At 33.0% G+C, this 18,500-nt stretch overlaps 2 protein-coding genes and 1 long non-coding RNA gene across 4 annotated transcripts in view; 2 read left to right on the top strand and 1 right to left on the bottom strand.

Annotated features, from left to right (window-relative positions):
* LOC142225565 (zinc finger CCCH-type with G patch domain-containing protein) overlaps window positions 1-9,997 on the bottom strand; it is a 47,972-nt gene extending 37,975 nt beyond the window's left edge. Inside the window, exons 1-3 of one of the 2 annotated variants that reach the window (XM_075295351.1) lie at window positions 9,818-9,997; window positions 9,535-9,759; window positions 9,005-9,479 (exon numbers count right to left, since the gene is read on the bottom strand). In XM_075295351.1, coding sequence (XP_075151466.1) covers window positions 9,005-9,479; window positions 9,535-9,759; window positions 9,818-9,838 — 721 coding nt within the window. In that variant the 5' untranslated portion in view covers window positions 9,839-9,997. Of the gene's footprint in view, window positions 1-9,004; window positions 9,508-9,534; window positions 9,760-9,817 lie in introns of those variants that run through there. The other variant, XM_075295352.1, reaches the window with a different exon arrangement.
* On the top strand, window positions 6,155-6,845 carry LOC142225567 (uncharacterized). The gene is made up of 2 exons (XR_012719326.1): window positions 6,155-6,517; window positions 6,585-6,845. It is a non-coding gene; the product is annotated as an uncharacterized LOC142225567 (long non-coding RNA).
* A 4,214-nt stretch (window positions 9,998-14,211) lies between the features above and the next one.
* The window catches only part of LOC142225564 (uncharacterized), a 107,502-nt gene continuing 103,213 nt past the window's right edge, over window positions 14,212-18,500 (top strand). Inside the window, exons 1-3 of the mRNA XM_075295349.1 lie at window positions 14,212-14,366; window positions 14,439-14,724; window positions 14,989-15,273. Of these exons, the coding sequence (XP_075151464.1) occupies window positions 14,479-14,724; window positions 14,989-15,273 (531 nt within the window). The 5' untranslated portion in view covers window positions 14,212-14,366; window positions 14,439-14,478. The remainder of the gene's footprint in view (window positions 14,367-14,438; window positions 14,725-14,988; window positions 15,274-18,500) is intronic.

Genomic DNA, 18,500 nt, shown 5'->3' with positions numbered 1-18,500 from the left:
TTTGAAGATTATCACTGAGAATATGGTTTATTTCTTCTTCCATTTGTATTGAAGCAATTACATAGTCTTCATTAGATGATTCTTATCAATCAAACGCGATAAGACGTCTGCGTACCCAAAACTGTTAGTTGATATGAAACTGATATCGAAATCGTAGGCTAATAGTTGAACTGCCCAACGTTGAAGACGGTTAGCTTGGTGGACGGCAATGCCTGATTTTCTCCCAAAAATTGCAAGCAACGGCTTGTGGTCAGTTTGAAGTTTAAACCTTCTTCCAAAAATCATTTTGTGAAATTTCGTTACAGCGAAAATTAAAGCTAACGCTTCTTTCTCAATCTGACTGTACGACTTTTCGGCTGGAGTTAATGATCTGGATGCATGACTAATTGCTTTAACAGATCCATCAGGAAATTCATGTAATATGCATGCACCTATGCCATAACTAGATGCGTCTGCTGCAACTATTATTTCTTTCGTAGGGTCATAATGTGTTAAAAGTAGATCTGAAGACAGCGCTTCTTTTAATTTTAAGAAAGAGTTTTTGTGATATTAGTCCATTGCCATTTTACGTTATTCTTCAGTAATTCATCTGTGGACCTCTTAGCTCACTCATATTATTTATGAATTTACTATAAAAATTGACTGTTCCTAAGAATGATAGTAATTCCGATACATCCGTTGACTCTGGCATGTATTTTATGGCTGATATACCTTCGGGATTGGGTTTAAGTCCATCTTTATTTATGATGTATCCGAGGTATTTAACTTCATTTACAAAAAATTTGCACTTCGAAAATTTAATTTTAAATCCGTAGTATTGGATTCGGCTTAAAACCTCGTATAAATGTTTGTTGTGCTCCGCCTCATCTTTACCAGAAATAAAAATATCGTCTATGTATGCAGAGACATAACATTTTGTCCATTATCTGCTGAAAAATTGATGGGAATGATTTTACTCCAAAAACCATTCTGTTGTAACGGAATAAACCCTTGTGCGTGTTTATTGTTAGTAAATGCTTGGATTCATCGTCCACTTCGATTTGTAGAAACGCATCTGACAAATCGATATGGCTAAAATATGTGGAGTTAGCAAGGTTTGAAAATAAGTCCTCAGGCAGCGGCAGCGGATATTGGTGACTTTCTAGGGCGTTGTTCAATCGCGTTGAAAAATCTGCACAAATTCTGACTGATTTATTTTGCATTCTTATAACTACGATTGGCGCAGCCCAATCCGAATAGTTGACAGGAGAAATTACACCAGTATCTTGCAATCTTTGCAGCTCTTCCTCGACCAGATGTTGTACTGCGTATGCCACGGGACGTTTAGCACGGAAAATTGGTTGAATATCTGGTCTAGTAACCAAATGAGCCTTCATTTTTGTGCATAATCCAAATTTTTCGTCCAACACTTCTGAAAATGAACTTTTAAGAAGAGAAATACTCTTATCTATTGAAAAGGTACTTCCCCCTTTTTCAACACATATATTGTTGCAGATGCTGTTGATAGACATGTCTCCTAGTTTCAAAGCGTTAATCCAATCCAGGCCCATAACATTTAAGTCATTAATTGGTGTTACGTAACACACCACTTTTGCGAATTTGTCTTTGAAAGTTACATTGCACTCAAATTGACCAGAGAGAGGTACCTTTCCACCATTGGCGCCTCTAGCTGTATCAGCCACCTCTAGGGTATTTTTGATGTTGAGTTCTTGAAAGCTCCTTTCAGATATGATCGTTATATCAGAGGCCGTGTCAAACTGCAGAGTTAATTTGTTATTATTCACTTCGATGTTAATGTACTTTCGTACAGAATCTTCTTTATTTACAACAAAAATACTTTTTGTTTCTTTAGTTGATTTCCCAGTCTTGTTAAACTGTTGTGGTTTGTTCTTAAGAACCATATTTTTGTTTTTAGCAACATTGCAATAGCCCTCTTTATGGCCCATCAATTTGCAATTTTCACATTTGTGTTTTTTATACGAGCACTCGTTAGCAAAATGAAGACCACCACAATACCAACATGGATATTTTGGAACTCTCGGAGACTGTGACTTCTTTATTTGTTTTATTTTGGTGTCTATATGGTTTGCTTTTTCAATGAGTACCGTATATACTTTGAGGTTTATTATTCGTTGGCACTCTCTTGAAAGTATGTCCAACGTTATAGAGTCTACTTCATTTTCAAGTTTATTGAGCAATTTTGTTCTAACATCAAAATCTGCTGATGATTTTAGACCCATTACAAAAATCAGACATTTGAATTGATCTATTGTCAATTCCCCCAATCTGAATTTTTCACATTGTCTGTTGACAATACCTGCATATGTGATGAAATCCGTGAAGGCGTCTTTTGTGATTTGGAGACAATTATATCTCAAGTTAAAGAGAGAGGTATGAAGACCGAACAGTTCTGTGAGCTTTGCGACGGTTTGATCAAAAGTAAAGTCCCTCGGATGTTTTGGCAATATGTAACTTATATATTTACTGTGAACTATGGTATCCAGTTTCCTTAACAAGAGTCTTACTTTTGCTGCATCATCCAGCTTCTTACCATCAATTTTGAAAAAGTCCTCGTAGCGAGCGTACCACATGTCGAATGTGAGGTTATGTTCATCATGGTGGAATTCTGTGATATTTGAAGCCAATGCTTCAATTACAAACTCCGAGCTATCTGCTTTCGGCATAGATGAAGTACTAGTTCCGACCCCTCTATTGTCTCCCAATGTCCTACAAAGCTCCTGTATGGCCGTATTGCTCTGCTCCTGCTGGGCTTGCATTTTAATGAGCAATTGCTTTACCATTTTCATCTATCCAAAATTTTTTCGTGTTGTCGAAATTTTTATTTTGTTTAAATTACGAACGAAAAAAAAATCTGTAGAGCTCTTTAACAAAATCATAATATAGAGAATTTTGTCTTTTTTTCGACTGAGATTTTTCTAATTAATCTTTTCTCCTCGTCGCCTATGTTACGATCTTCAATTCCCATTTATTACTCAACTCTTTAGACTAACGGTTAATTACATGTCATCTTATAAGAATAGCGTAATAATAAAGAATATGACATTTCAGTGCATAAATATAAATACATTCAACATTGGCATAGTTGCCATCCAACAGGTAAGAAACTTATACCTATGCTACATCGGAAATTAATATCACAATGGCAGTTTTTCATTTTCGCAATACGTCTTTGGAACTCTCTACCAAATGAATTACAAACTCTCAGCAATTCGGTAATTTTCAAACGTAAACTTTGGGAATTTTGCAAGGAATCTGTAGATTAAACGTCCTCAATAGAGAATGAAAACGGGTTTATTATTTATTTATTTATGTATTTATATAGTTTTTCTTTTTTATTTATTTATTATTATTTTTATTATTATTATTATATATATATTTTTTGTATTTGTATTATTTATTATACTTTTTTTGATCAATTTCTTAAATTTAATTAAAAAATTTAAATTGCTATTTTATATATCTTCTTGAAATTAATTCTATGCTATAATCTATACTTTTTTGCATTAGTTATATTAATTAAAAATTAAAGTTATATTAATTAAAAATTAAAGGATATTTTTTTAACCACTTTCCTTAATGTTAAATTTCAAACTTTAAATTTGTCATGTTTTTCCTTGTTGTGATTTGTAATTGTTGTTTTAACTCTATATTTGAATTTGTTTTATATAATTGTATTAGTTATAGGATTTTAAAAATATGTAGGATTTTCTCCCCGTACTATAGTTATAAGAATTTTGTATTCTTGTTGTGCGGATATTATTCAATAAATATTATTCAAATATAATATACCCCCATCCAGACGGAAGTACTCGATTTTTAGATCCTTTCTATTGTTTTAGAAGTTGTGCCTTGGAAGTTCATTTGGATGAAGAAATTCTATAAACTAAAAAACAAAAATTTTTTTCCAATTTCACTTTTTATTTTTATCAGTATTTTTTCTTGCACTTTTAGTTTCTTATTATCTAATTTTTACAAATTGAAAAACTTCTTCGCTTCCACCGGGGAACCTGGGTCTGTTGGCACCATAACAGACCGCCTTAGCACACTCAGCCACAAACGCCATTGAACACGATGCATCATACTCAAATGTTTGTGACATGAACCTAATATGACACCACGGCATGACATTCTAACTACTTTAATATTTTTAAATATTTTTCTAAACAATTCTTTTTTTATGTTATAAATCGTTTTAATTTTGTTTTTTTTTCGGCATATATTTTTGTATATATTTTTTCCATTAAAAATCAACAAAAAAATTAATAAATATCGTAATTTGCAAAACCTTCTCAAAAGAACTTGCGTTAAAGTGAAAATGTCAAACGACACAGGTTTTATTATTTTCTACTTTTTATTGACTTTCTAGTCTTTTTTGCTAAATTTAACTGTTCAAAACTTAAATTTTCACTTAAAACGGTCTAATTCCGGATTTTCTAAGATTTGTCCAAAAGGATTGAAACGGAAGTGAAAAAAATCGATAGAAGATCCCGGGATGCGCTTTAAAAGAAAAGAACTATGGATAAATCAAAATGTTCAATCAGCAAGTTAAAATAAACTACTGTCTTGTTCCCCGTGGCCATAATTTTTATTCACAAAAACCATTGTATTAAGAACTTTCTTCATAAGATTTTATAATAAAGTACTTTTGCTTAAAGAAAGTTTACTTTTAATATATGAATATTTTCATAATAGTATACCAGTTTGTTTTTCCTTTAATTATTTAATTTCTCTGCATTTTGGAAATATTTATTTAACAATAGTTTATTCGTCGACATTTTAAAGAAAGTTAAAATTTTTTATCGGGTTTCCCAAAAAATAGTCAAGTTAACCCAAATAATACAGTGTTTTTAACTTGGTAGCGGTATAAATATCTTATGGTGGTGTAAAATTTAACTAAACTAGACAAGCAGAAAAAATCTTAAAGGTTTAAAGTTTAGTTCATTTTGCAATGGCCATGAAGGCTTAGTATTACTGAATAAAACTGATAAATAAATAAATAAATAAATAAATGGAAAACGATTCACTGTTTTTTAGTGTGCATTGAGAGTAATGCAATAATGAGAAATGGTAGCAAGTCCGGGGCGCAGGGCTGCCAATTTTGCCGATTTATCACCATTTTGACGAAACGCCAGCAAAAGAGACACGGAGAGAGACTACACACAAAAAATTATCACCAAAATTTTTTCAATTAAACACTTAATTGAATTTGGAAACGGATTCAATTAACATGTTAATTGATTCAATTAGTTATTTAATCAAATCCGAATAAAAACGAATTAAAAAAATGATTGATATTTGTTACGTTTCCAATTAAAATATTAATTGATTCAATCAATTTGTTAATCAATTCGGAAATAATTTTCAATTACAAACGTGATTGAAATTTTTTCCGTTTCCAATTACACATGTGATTGATCCAATCACCTTTGTGATTGAAACTGAATAATTTTGAGCAATGGAAAGAGCGAAAAGAGAACAAGAGAATTGGTATTTATTCAACAATGTATGATGGAGAGATCAGTAACGAACGGTTGGGTTTTTCGCGTAAATTGAAAAACATGATTGGCGACATTCTGTCTGCTGCATTCAAAATGTGTGCATAAATATTTTGAACGCAACAACAAATCATAGCAAAGGGTTGAAATAAATAAAGTATGCAACAACAAACGGCCACGTGGTAAAGGCTTGAAAAAAAATATATGACAGAACGCATTTGAAATTACCTGTGTTTGTGTTTTGTGGTCTTGTAAAAATGGAAAACAATCTACGTTTATTGAAGGTAAGAAATTGTGAAATGTGAATACCGTTTTCCATTGAAGCCTGTTTACATTAAACGGACTAAAATAATATATTTTTTACTCATTTCTTTTAGTGCCCGATTTTATATCGTGAAATTGACCAATCAATCCCATCAACTCCATCATTTTATCAAATATATAATAATATGTTTGCAATAAAAAAGTGGGTACCGTATTGATCTTTTAAAATTATAATTTTGTTCACTCCAAGAGCGGTATGGGTTTGTTGGAAGATTCACCTTGAAGTTGCGAAGTTGCGTTGGCATTAAATTGCATTTTTGTTTTACTTGGCTTTTTCAGTTTGAACCCAAGTAGAGAGCAGTATATCTGGTATATAAACTAATGAGCTGAATTATGTAATGGTAAAAAAGTTCTTTCTTTTGGATTTAAAAATATGAAAAATATCCGAAAATAATAAAAATATGTATTTTCCATATATATTTTTTTCTATTTCCAGAATTTGCAAAGTATCATCAATATAATACCAAATATTACATTGCTTTCCCATTATTTTTGTCTTTGATTGGTTCAAATTTTAATAGACGATTTTAATGAGTGGAAATTTTGGAAAGGAATTGTTACTAAAATTAAATTACCGAGCTCCTTAATACACCTTTTTATGCTAAAAGACTACAACTGCAAAGAAGATTATAAATCTGCAACCTGGAACTAAGAATTGAACTTGATATTCTATGCAGGTAATGTTTAACAAAATTAACTTTTAATTGAACAAAATTAAATTCGAATTATTCTGTTTACTTTCAGAAAAACTAATTTAGCTTACAGGCTGCTGATTTATTGGAAATCTAGGCGGATCTACATATTAGAAGGAACATGCTAACATGGTTATTATTATAAGGAAGATAATGATTTATATAATTTATTATTTCACCCTATAGTTGTTATTGATAGTAGTTGTATTTGTAAGTTATGTTAGAACAATACACAAATGACAAGAACCAAATTTATTTGTCTATTGCATAATTCAAAAAATTATAAAATATTAAATATGTTTTATAAGAAACACATATTTTCTTTTATTTAAAAAGAAAAAAAAACTAAATACGATTTTGGGGTCGCAATATATATATTTTTTGATCGAAATTTATAGCTAATTTCAATTAATTATTTAATTGAATGAATCAAATAGTTGATTGATTTTTGTCGCGAAATTAATTAAAATTTTAATTGATTCAATTAAAACTGTGATTGAATTTTATGTTAAAAATCAATCACGTTTTTAATTGATTCAATCACACAATTAATTGATTCCGTGACAAAAGTCAATTAAATTTTTAATTAAAAATCGTGTTGGGTTTCAATCAAAATGGGTGATTGATACTATCATTTTCGTGATTGAAGACATTTCAATTAAAAAATGATTGAATCCGCGATTTTCGTGATTGAAATCAAAAAAATTTTTTTTGTGTGTACATTTGACTACATTACATTATGATAGAGAAATTGCAAGTTTTTCCTAGACATTTAGGACCTAACTTCATTTTACGCCTAAAATAGTAGTATACCACTAAAATTGAGTCCACTCTTAAAAAAAAGGGTCTTGTAAATTTAAGTACCATATAGTTAAAAAATGAACTATATTAAATTTTTCGTAACCACAACGAAAATAAACTTACATAATTTCAGTAAATGTTCACTATCTGCGAAATGGGAAGGATTTTTCCTTAAATAAATTTCCAACACAGTAGTTAATGCATCGTTGATTGTATTTTAAAAATACTATGAGCGTCAAAAGTGTGTCAGCAGCGAAAAACATTTTGCTTTTCGTAAGATTATTAAAAAACCTTAAAACATATATAGGTATTATTCATCCATATATAAAGTTTTATTCAACCTTATGAAAATAAAAGTGAATAAACAACAATAACTTTGCAAAATTCTTTCTTAACAACATTTTTATAAAAAAACTCAACATTTTACGCGTCAAAAGTGAGTCAACACTTGGATCACAACTCATTTATTATTGACTCACTTGGCGTACCGTTATATTTGCACGAAGTAATGCTAGAAAATTTATATTACCTTTAGTCATTCCTAATTGTTATTTCAAGTGAAAAGATCGATTTAATAGAGAAATCGTATCAGAACCATGAGAACTGAAATCTCCTTAGAAACCAAGAAAATCATCATCGATTGAAGGGAAAATGGCAAATGGTTCCGCGAAATTTCCAAAATTGTTGAAAGACACCACACAACTATAAAGAAAATTGTAGATAAATTGGAAAACTACCATCAATTGCACAAATTCAAGCAATCAGGCTGACCAAAGCGATTAAGTCAGGGGGATGCAAGACGAATTGTTTTCACATTCAGCAAAAAAATATGGCACAAGTGCGGTGGAGATTGCAAAAAGATAACAATAGAGACAGAGAAGACCGTAAACGCAACAACTGTAAGAAGAATTTAGCATAAAAGTGAGTTACATGGCCGCCATCCTCGAAAGAAGCCATACGTTTCGGAATTAAATAAGCAGAAACTGCTTAGTTATGCAACATTTGGTGTGACGCATGCCAATTTCCCATCTTCTTAAGTGTATTGTCATTATTGCGAAGCTAGACAATTTTCCTAGGGGGGCTATAGCCTATGAATTCGTGCTTAATGTGTTTTTTAATAAATTCGCAAATATATCCGATATTATGAGTTTCTTACTTTTCGCTCATAGTTGCGTGGAAATTTTACTATCGAAACACAAATGGGTATACCACATTTGCTGCACTCACCCTATACTTTTCCAAATTTTGAAAGGCAGAGCAATCGACTTTGACTCATATCATTTATGACATTTCCTTCTCGAAAACTTCTCTAAATGGATTCACTAATAATAGGTTAAAGTGGCAGCCCGATTAAGATTCAGGCTCACTTAGACTATTCAGTCCATTGTGATATTTCACTTCACTAATAATGCTTCCAGACTCCGGTGTAAAAACAAAGTTTCCCTATCATTGAAATTGACGCCGCGTATTTTTCTTTTTTCCTTGTTGTAAAAAATTACTTTGTTTTTTTTTTATATATAAAGAATACACTGTATTCATAAAAATGTAGTTGAAATTATTTGATAGACTTGGAAAGAAGGTGTAACGAAGAGCTCCGCGTATTAGAAGTATTGTACAAATAGTGATTTTGTCACAGAATCAAGTTACCCATACGAAATGAAAGTACCTTACCTTCATATATTGGCAATAAATCCTCAAATTTGACATCTTTCTCTCTATCTTTCATAGAACTATTATCCAAGCGTATTCGACATTCTTTTTCTACGAAATTTGCACATAGAACCCGGCCTCGATGCCAAAGACGATCTTCTGTTTTGGCCAGAACAATACAATTTCTCGAAAGACGAGTAAAATCTGGCTCCGCATATTTTCGTAACGAACTGGCGTATACAACTTCTCCATGAGAAAAGTGGCAGTTTTCGCTGTCAAACCGGCAGTTACCATCCAAGTAGAAGGAGCAAGGAAGCATTTCTCTATGGGTAGGATTCGTAAAAAGAATACGAAACTTAACGTCGACATTGTCATCATCGTCGATTGAGGCTTCATTTTCTATACTGCATATCAAGGCATTATGATATGTTACAGCTCCCCAAGAATGCATGTGGGGAGCACTGCATTTTCTTCCTACCATCCGCTCTAATTTTTCCTGCAAATGCAATATGTTTTATCTGAAGCTTATTCAGATAAAACAAAAAACAAACCTTAGTATGCTGTAATTCTTCTTCGCTGTCGACTTGTTTAATTTCATTCATAAACTTTTCTATTTCGTAGTCAATATTACCACACATGCTATCGTTACTTCGTTTTTCTTCATCAACAAACTTTGTTAGTGCCATTAGTTCAATTAAATTTTCTTTGAGGATACATAGTTCTTCCCGTTTGTTTGCGTCTTCGGTTGCCAACAAGGCCTGCTCTACAGCAAGCAACTATACAATAAATATAATCAGTGGTAGAAAATTAAACATATTCTGAAATGTATTTTACCTGTGCCTCGTACTGGTCCATGCTCTACTCTTTTGAAGACTATGTAGATGATAATAAAATAAATGATAAATAAATAGTTGAACCAGCTGATTTGTGAAATACGGAAAACCTATTTTCCGTTGGCACTATACTTATGCGCTTTACAGACTATCAGTTATTCCGGACGGAATGTCGGTGTTTGTAAAGAATCTTACAGTGTGTCGGATCGATACGACTTGTCGGCGATGACTAAATAATCGGTAAATGTGTTATCGATCCCATAAACATGCAGCAGTATCGATTATGCCTTCGGACTTAACTTATATGTGCACAATATATGGGATATGTTCGACACGAGCACTGTCGTCCGGAATAACTGATAATCTGTAAAGCGCATTATATTCATACAAAATGTCTTTGTATGAAGTGTATCTAAAGCGCCTTTCACATTATAAGTTTATCTGTATGTGTTGTACAAAATAAACTGCATCTAATGCGCTTTACAGACTATCAGTTATTCCGGACGACAGAGCTCGTGTCGAACATATCCCATATATTGTGCACATTATAAGTTAAGTCCGAAGGCATAATCGATACTGTTGGTGTTTATGGGATCGATAACACATTTACCGATTATTTAGTCATCGCCGACAAGTCGTATCGATCCGACACACTGTAAGATTCTTTACAAACACCGACATTCCGTCCGGAATAACTGATAGTCTGTAAAGCGCATAATGCGTCTTATGCGCTTACAGACTATCAGTTATTCCGGACGATAGTGCTCGTGTCCAACATATCCCATATATTGTGCACATTATAAGTTAAGTCCGAAGGCATAATCGATACTGCTGCATGTTTATGGGATCGATAATACATTTACCGATTATTTAGTCATCAACAAATTGTGGTATCGATTGGACACACTATAAGATTATTTACAAACGCAGACACCACCCTCGTTGCAGGCGGCCCTACGGCCCGGGGCGGACACAGGGTTTTCAACCCTGTCCAAGGACTGCAAACCCCCATTTGGAGTATGCTTATTTCCAGAAAAAAACTCGAAAATACCAACTCCAAAGGGCTACAACAACAACAACAAACACAGACATTCCGTCCGGAAAAACTTATGGTCTGTCTTGGGCAAAATCGTGCACCGTACCCTGCCACCATTTCAAAGTTCCATTTCATCCTCATCGCTACCACAGACTCGTAAGTGACACTACAACAATCGCCAACTGTGATGGGGAAGCGTATGAAATGTACATGAAAGTATTTTGCCATCACTATTGTTACAAGAGCCATTTTATATTTTGTGAAACACCAAGCGCAACTAGCTTTTTATAATTTATTTAAATAAAATCGATAATGAAGTGCTGAAAACATAGTTATTTCGCTTAAAATTGTAAAAGGTATATTGGTGGTCAAATTTTTACCTTTCCAAATGGAATAAAGTGATTGTTTTTCAGATATTTTAGAGACACACTGCCTCCATCGAGAATAAAAACACTGGCTGATAGACGCTGCAACATGTAACTTTCCACTTGTAACTCAACATCATTCTATTATTAATGCAAAAAATTATGTTAATACAGATAGTTCACCGTCGTTTTCCATATGATATTCCCCCACTTCATTCTCATGTAAATCGGACTAAAATTTAGCCTCTGCGATCATATGTGTATAAATCGGACTAAAGATATACATGGGAGCTATATCTAAATCTGAACCGATTTAAACCAAATTTGGCATGCATAGTAAGAATGTTAAGTCTACACCCTGTGCAAAAATCGGAGTAAAATTTAAGCTTCTGTGGTCATATCTATATAAATCGGGCGAAAGATATATATGCCCTGCCAACACTTTTTGAATTTGGGGCGCTTCAGAGAATCCCCACTACGTCGAAAACAGTCGTATACGATATCCAAAACTCCTCGGAAAAGCGCCGTCACTATTGAGAAGTTGTACCACGCCAAGTTACTACAAAAAAGTATCGCATGAGTGCAATTATTAGGAGCCCTTCTGGATACATTTAGAAGGACGCCAATAAGAGCCCCTTCAAACAATCAGACAAAGTGCATTTTAAGATAGTTGTAAAAGAATCATTGTGGTCAAGTAAAACACGATTGTTAGATGTTTATTAATTTTATGAAACATTTATAAATTCTCATAAATATAACATTTATACGGCTATCACATCACATTTAACACATTTTTATGCATTAATAAGAGATTGATGTTGAGTTACAAGTTGTAAGTTAAATGTTGTAGCGTCTATCAGCCAGTACTTTTATTCCCAATGGAGGCAGCGTGTATGGAAAAATATTTGAAAAACTATCACTTTATTCCATTTGGAAAGTCAAAAATTCTTCACCAATTTACTTTTCACAATTTTAAGCGTAATAACTATGTTTTCAGCACTTTATTTTCGTTTTCATTGAAATAAATTATAATAAGCCAGTTGCGCTTGGTGTTTCACAAAATATAAAATGGCTCTTGTAACAATAGTGATGGCAAAATACTATCACAGTTGGCAATTGTTGCAGTGTCACTTACGAGTCTGTGGTAGCGATGAGGATGAAATGGAACATTGAAATGCTGGCAGGGTGTGGGAGCTATATCTACATCTTAACCGATTTCAACCAAATTTGGTATGCATAGTAAGAATATTAATTCTACTCCATGTGCAAAATTTCACGTAGATCGGAGCAAAACTTTGTCGTCTGTGGTAATATGGGTGTATATCGGGCGAAAGATATATATGGGAGCTATATCTAACTCTGTACCGATTTCAATAATGTCGAACAGATAATGTTAAAAAACAACAATATCAGAATGAAAAACAAACATAAAAAAGCGGTTATGAAGTTAAAATTAACAAAGGAAACAAAATATTTACATATGTAAATAGTGACAGATAATGTAGAAAAACATTGGTGCCTAAGCTAGGGTTAAATATGTTGTGATAGAGGTATAAATGTTATATTTATAAGAATTTATAAATGTTTAATCAAATTAATAAACATCAAAACAATCGCGTTTTACTAGATCACATTGATTTTTTTACAACTATCTTAAAATTCACTTTTTCTGATTTTTTGAAGGGGTTCTTATTGGAGTCGTTCTATATTTATTGAAAAAGGCACCTAATATATGCACTCATGCGATACTTTTTTTAGTAACTTGACGTGGTACAACTTCTCAATAGTGACGGAGCTTTTCCGACGAGTTTTGGATGTCGCATACGATTGTTCTCGACGTGGTGGGGATTCTCAGAAGCGCCAAAATCAAAAAATCCCAACAAACACAAGGATGAGCATTTTTTATAGGTAACGCCATTATCAAATTATAAATGGAAACACATATATTTCTGCAAAGTCTTGCCGAAATCTAGAGCTACAAGAAATTGCACATCAATTGAGTTAATCTATCTGCTTTATGCGCTTTACAGACTATCAGTTATTCCGGACGGAATGTCGGTGTTTGTAAAGAATCTTACAGTGTGCCGGATCGATACGACTTGTCGGCGATGACTAAATAATCGGTAAATGTGTTATCGATCCCATAAACATGCAGCAGTATCGATTACTCCTTCGGACTTAACATATAGTGTGCACAATATATGGGATATGTTCGACACGAGCACTGTCGTCCGGAATAACTGATAGTCTGTAAAGCGCATTAAGGCCGGTATGCACCTCTAGCGAAATTTTCGGTAGCAAAAATTTATTTAAGTCTACAACAAAAAAACAGGGCTGTGTACACAAATTTTAAACCAGCTAATCGCTTTTAAAAATTGTTAATATATGTTCCAAATATTCCTCAAATAAATTGTTCATTATTTACAGACCTTTTAAAACTTTTACGCACACAATGATTGTAATAAATTAAATGTTTGCTGCCGAAATATGTTTTTGACAACCCTGTTATTTTCATTAGAGGTGCGTACCAGCTTACGAAATTGAACGCTACCGAAAATTTCGTTAGCATACATAGCAATGCATTTCTTATGGGAATGAAATTTTTCGCTAGAGGTGCATACCGGCCTTTATATTTAACAGTTTTAATAAAATAACCGCGAAAATGTCAACGCGAAAAGCGAACATAGTACTTATCTTTATATTGAACTGTTTTAATAAAGTAACCGCGATATTTTCAACGCGAAAAGCGATCATAGTACTTACCTCAAATCAAAATCATTGTAACGGCTGTTGAAATAGTGGACATCCGTCCTATGACAAGCCTATGTTAAGTTCATCGTTTCTGAGCAATTTTTGCACCACTTCCGTATCCAAAAAGAAAAATTTCACTAGCTTTTTGGCGATGCTTTTTTGTGCTGGGAACATATACAATGAAAGGTGCCTTAGCACGAACAGTCGCATAGTTGACAACATGTTATAACCATCCAAACGCTCAATTGGACATTAATTATGCACACTCAATTTAATTAGCTATCCCGAGGATTTTTCCGACTATCGGTTACTCAAACTTTTATTTATCTTTTAACACGACGAATAATTTAATGAACTGTTTGATAAGCAGATTGAACGAAGTTTGTCTTCTATTATATGTAAATATATGAGCAATTAAAAAGTTAATGCGCATTTTTAAATAGGCGTAACATATTACTTCGTTTCATTAGATTTTTTGAATCTTATAAGGAAAGAGTGATTACCTTTACGATGGGAAACTCAACTTCGAATGATGGATCGGAAGCACCTGATGGCAGCAACAATAACAAAAACATTTTTCCCTCTTCGGCTTCTAACATACTCAAGGTCGAAAGCTCGATGAGTCGTTCAGCATCTGGAGCAGATGTTACCGAAAAATATTTAACTCAATTGGTTCCAATTGAGAAGTTGTCTGAAATTCTTAAGGAAAAGTCGCTAAAGCAAGGCGTGAATGGAATTGCAGCAAATATATTTGTGGTATGTTTATATTATATACCCCCCTTTTCTGGTTTACGTATTTGAAAAACTTCAAAATTCCAGAAACTCATAAACTAATCGGGCAATTAATATTTTTTTAAATGATTTCTTTACCTCTAAAAATAATGTACACTTTCGAATTAAAACTCTTCGTATTTTAAATTACGTGGAGGAAGAAAACGATTTGTTTTCGGATTAGTAAACCAGAACCGGGGGTTGGGCGACATTCACACCTTGCAAAGTTTCATCTTCTACATACTGCAGTCCCAAGTATTTCCTCAATACGTTGATCTCGGGCAACGCCTCTTCCATTTAATGCACACTATGTCACGAGCAACTACAAGTTACTTGGGAACTGTTGCTTTTCGGCAACAATGCGAACGTTTTTTAGGTATTATGGATGACGCAAAAATATTAGAATGCTATATAAGGATGTACTCACAAAAAGAAAATCCAGACTTTGTCGATAGAGAAGGAGTCACACGATTGCTTCATATATGTTATACGATAGCAATGCAACATTCCGGAAATCCCGTCATTTGCCCTTCGGTAAGTAAAAACAAATTATACATTTACTAGCGTACGTATAAATTAAGAGTTATTAAAACTTTGATTACACTATTATATACGATGAATCTTTGTACGCTTATAGCGATATTTTTCACATTGTTGATGTTACTGAATGTAATTATTTTATTTTATGTAATTATTGATGTTACTGAATGTAATTTAGATCTCGATTGAAGATGATTCTTTTGCCCATGTTCGGTAAATATAGAGAAATTCAGCAGGAAACAAACCTTTGGAAAAGTATAACTTAAAATTAAAATGGTTTAGTAAACAACAAAAAATTTAATTCAGTTCAATATTTTTTACGCTCATTACATTCAAAACTGTCAGTGCCGTGTATGAGATTTGAGGATTGTCATGCAGAAAGACCTAAATTTGACGAATGCTTAACCCTTGTGTATGTGGTAACACCGGAAGCGATACCAGCGTGATAAGGTCCCGTGGGACCTAAATTAAAAAACGGATGGTAGAGAGGTTATCTCTACGATATTTTTCGATTATTTACTATAGGTGGAGTCTTCTATGACGCACAAATTGCATATATAGATATTTGTTTGTAAATATAGAGTTTTCTTTAATTTTTAATAGAATACACATAATGTTTAAATTTTTGATTAGTATTCTAGAAGCCCTGATGTTTGTCACAGGCAAGGTACCTATAAGTATCCTTATACGTACCAAGCAACAATATATTGTTTTGGTAGTTGAATGTTCTGAACAAACTGGATTTTTGAAGGAAAAACAATACGATTTTTTTAGTGGCTCTAGTTTTGTTCGCAGTATTATGTGCATAGTGGTTGCTTCAAACTTGGTCTAAATTGACGAACATCTTGCCAAATTCCAGGAGCCGATGGGTCTGGAATATGTATAGAAATATAAAAACTTAGATCGACCATGATTTCTATGAAGTTCGAATAACTTCTTTTCCACTTCTATTTTCGCTACAGTGGATATATCTTCGAAAGACATAAAATTATGTACTACGAAGCAACGAAACCCATGGAAACTTCAAAAATAACAAATTCTTCTAAATAACGGTATTTTGTTATTGTTATTAATTGTTCCAAATACAAAAATCGCAATATCTTTACGCTGCTTATTTTCGCATTATCGGCACTAAACTTTTTAAAATAACTATAAAAACCAACGATTCAATCACATAAAAATTTACAGTTTTCAACTTAAAACACTTTAATACAAGAAGTCATAAACCATCACGCTGCAAATCATGCAAAAGATAAAGTTATGTAGGAATAAAAATCAAAAAGGTCCAGCGGGACCACATAATAGTTTTGTTCCTTACAAACTAAGTTCGAAGTTTGCTGCACAATACATCTGACTTCCATTATTGTCATTTCTATTGCCACACTATGGAACAGGGTATTATAAGTTCTTTGCAAAACCCAGAATGAGACGAGATAGACACATGGTGTCCTTGGCAATAATACCCAGAGCCGGCCCCTGAGTAGATCTAGCCATTTTCGCATGTCCGTCCTTTCGTCTGTCTGTGAACACATTTTTGTGATCCACTTTTAGCCCAATAAATTTCATATTTTACACAACTATGTGTTTTGGGTCAGAATCCTATTGATGTTGAATCGTTTGAAATTTATATATATCACACATAAGTAATGCAGCCGATATGTACTTTATATTTTGCACAAGGAGTACAATTTATAGTGTCCTAAAACTGTTAAATTTGGTTGAAATCGGTTCATATTTAGATATAGCCCATACTTATCTTTCGTCCGATTTACACTCATATGACCAAAGAGATCAAAGTTTTAGTCTGAGTTGCTTTAATTGTGCACAATATGCTAATATATAACGCAAATGTAGAATGTGGTGCATGATGTAGTATAGTCGGTCCCGCTCGACTTTAGACACTCTTTACTTGTTTTTATTTTTTTTTTTTTTTATTTAATGTTCCGAAATTCGGAATCGCAATATTTTCATTTGGCCATAATTTCTTAACCCTGAAACTTATAAACTTAAATCTTGGTAATATACTACTCTTTAATGAGAAGTTGTATTTAAAAATGTATTGGAATCCGAGAGTATCTCTATAAATTCTTTCAATTTGCGATTCCGAATATCGGAACATGGGGGATAGTATTGTTACGAGTTTGATATTTGTAGATTTATGTTTATTTAAACTAGTTTCCGTTATTTTAAAATTTCAAATTCTAACGATCAGATACTTCATCACTTGTTAGACTCATATCTTTATTTTCTAGTACTTTCCTAAACTTCTTTTGTGTTCTTAGCTTTTCAATCGCTCATTTGTTATTTTCATTGCCTATTGTTATTGTTATAGTAATATGAGCATAACCAGTATGTGTGCGACATCTGCTAGATGAATTACGAGATGCTTGTAGATTATTCTAGATTGTTGTGGGCAAGACTATGAGCATAACCAGATGCATATAAATATGTGGTAATGTGTGCGACATCGAGTTGTTTGTAGATTATTCTATATGGTTGTAGGCCAGACTAGCCAGAATGTACGAAATCGTCATATCTTTGTTATATAAACAGCTGGCAGAGGGAGCTAGTAGGTCAGTCACAAACTAAAAGTCGAACAGTGCACATCGAAGAAGTGGAGCCTATCAGTTAAGCAAATAAATTGTAAATTGTCGTTATTTGAAAATAACAGTGTAAAAACGTAAAAATATGGGATAGAACGCGATGTCTGCGGCACACTTCGATCCGATGGTCTATATTTTTAACGACAGCATGTTATTGTTTTTTTTTTTATTTCAGCTTAAAACCATGCATTGACTAAACTACAAGTGTATCTTAACCAACAGAGGAAAAGAAAGTTTGTCAAATTTATTTGGGCAAAGCCCTGTAGACTGCAAGATGGTTGGATGCAAGCACGTTTCGGAAATACCACATTCCTCATCAGCATCCTCTACTTGCAGCAAAACTATCAACCAATTATCAGCATCAGCCAATTTTGGTTGATAGTTTTGCTGCAAGTAGAGGATGCTGATGAGGAATATGGTAATTCCGAAACGTGCGTCCATCCAACCATCTTGCAGTCTACAGGGCTTTGCCCAAATAAATTTGACAAACATTATTTTCCTCTGTTGGTTAGCTACACTTGTAGCTTAGTCAATGCATGGTTTTAAGCTGACATAAAAAAAAACAACAACAATGATTAAAGAACAAAACCAACAATAACAAAATAAAATGAATGACAG

Source organism: Haematobia irritans, chromosome 2 (genome assembly GCF_050003625.1).
Source record: "Haematobia irritans isolate KBUSLIRL chromosome 2, ASM5000362v1, whole genome shotgun sequence".
NCBI lineage: Eukaryota > Metazoa > Arthropoda > Insecta > Diptera > Muscidae > Haematobia > Haematobia irritans.
The sequence above is the reverse complement of the archived record's forward strand: the minus strand, read 5'-3'. Positions and strand labels throughout refer to the sequence as shown.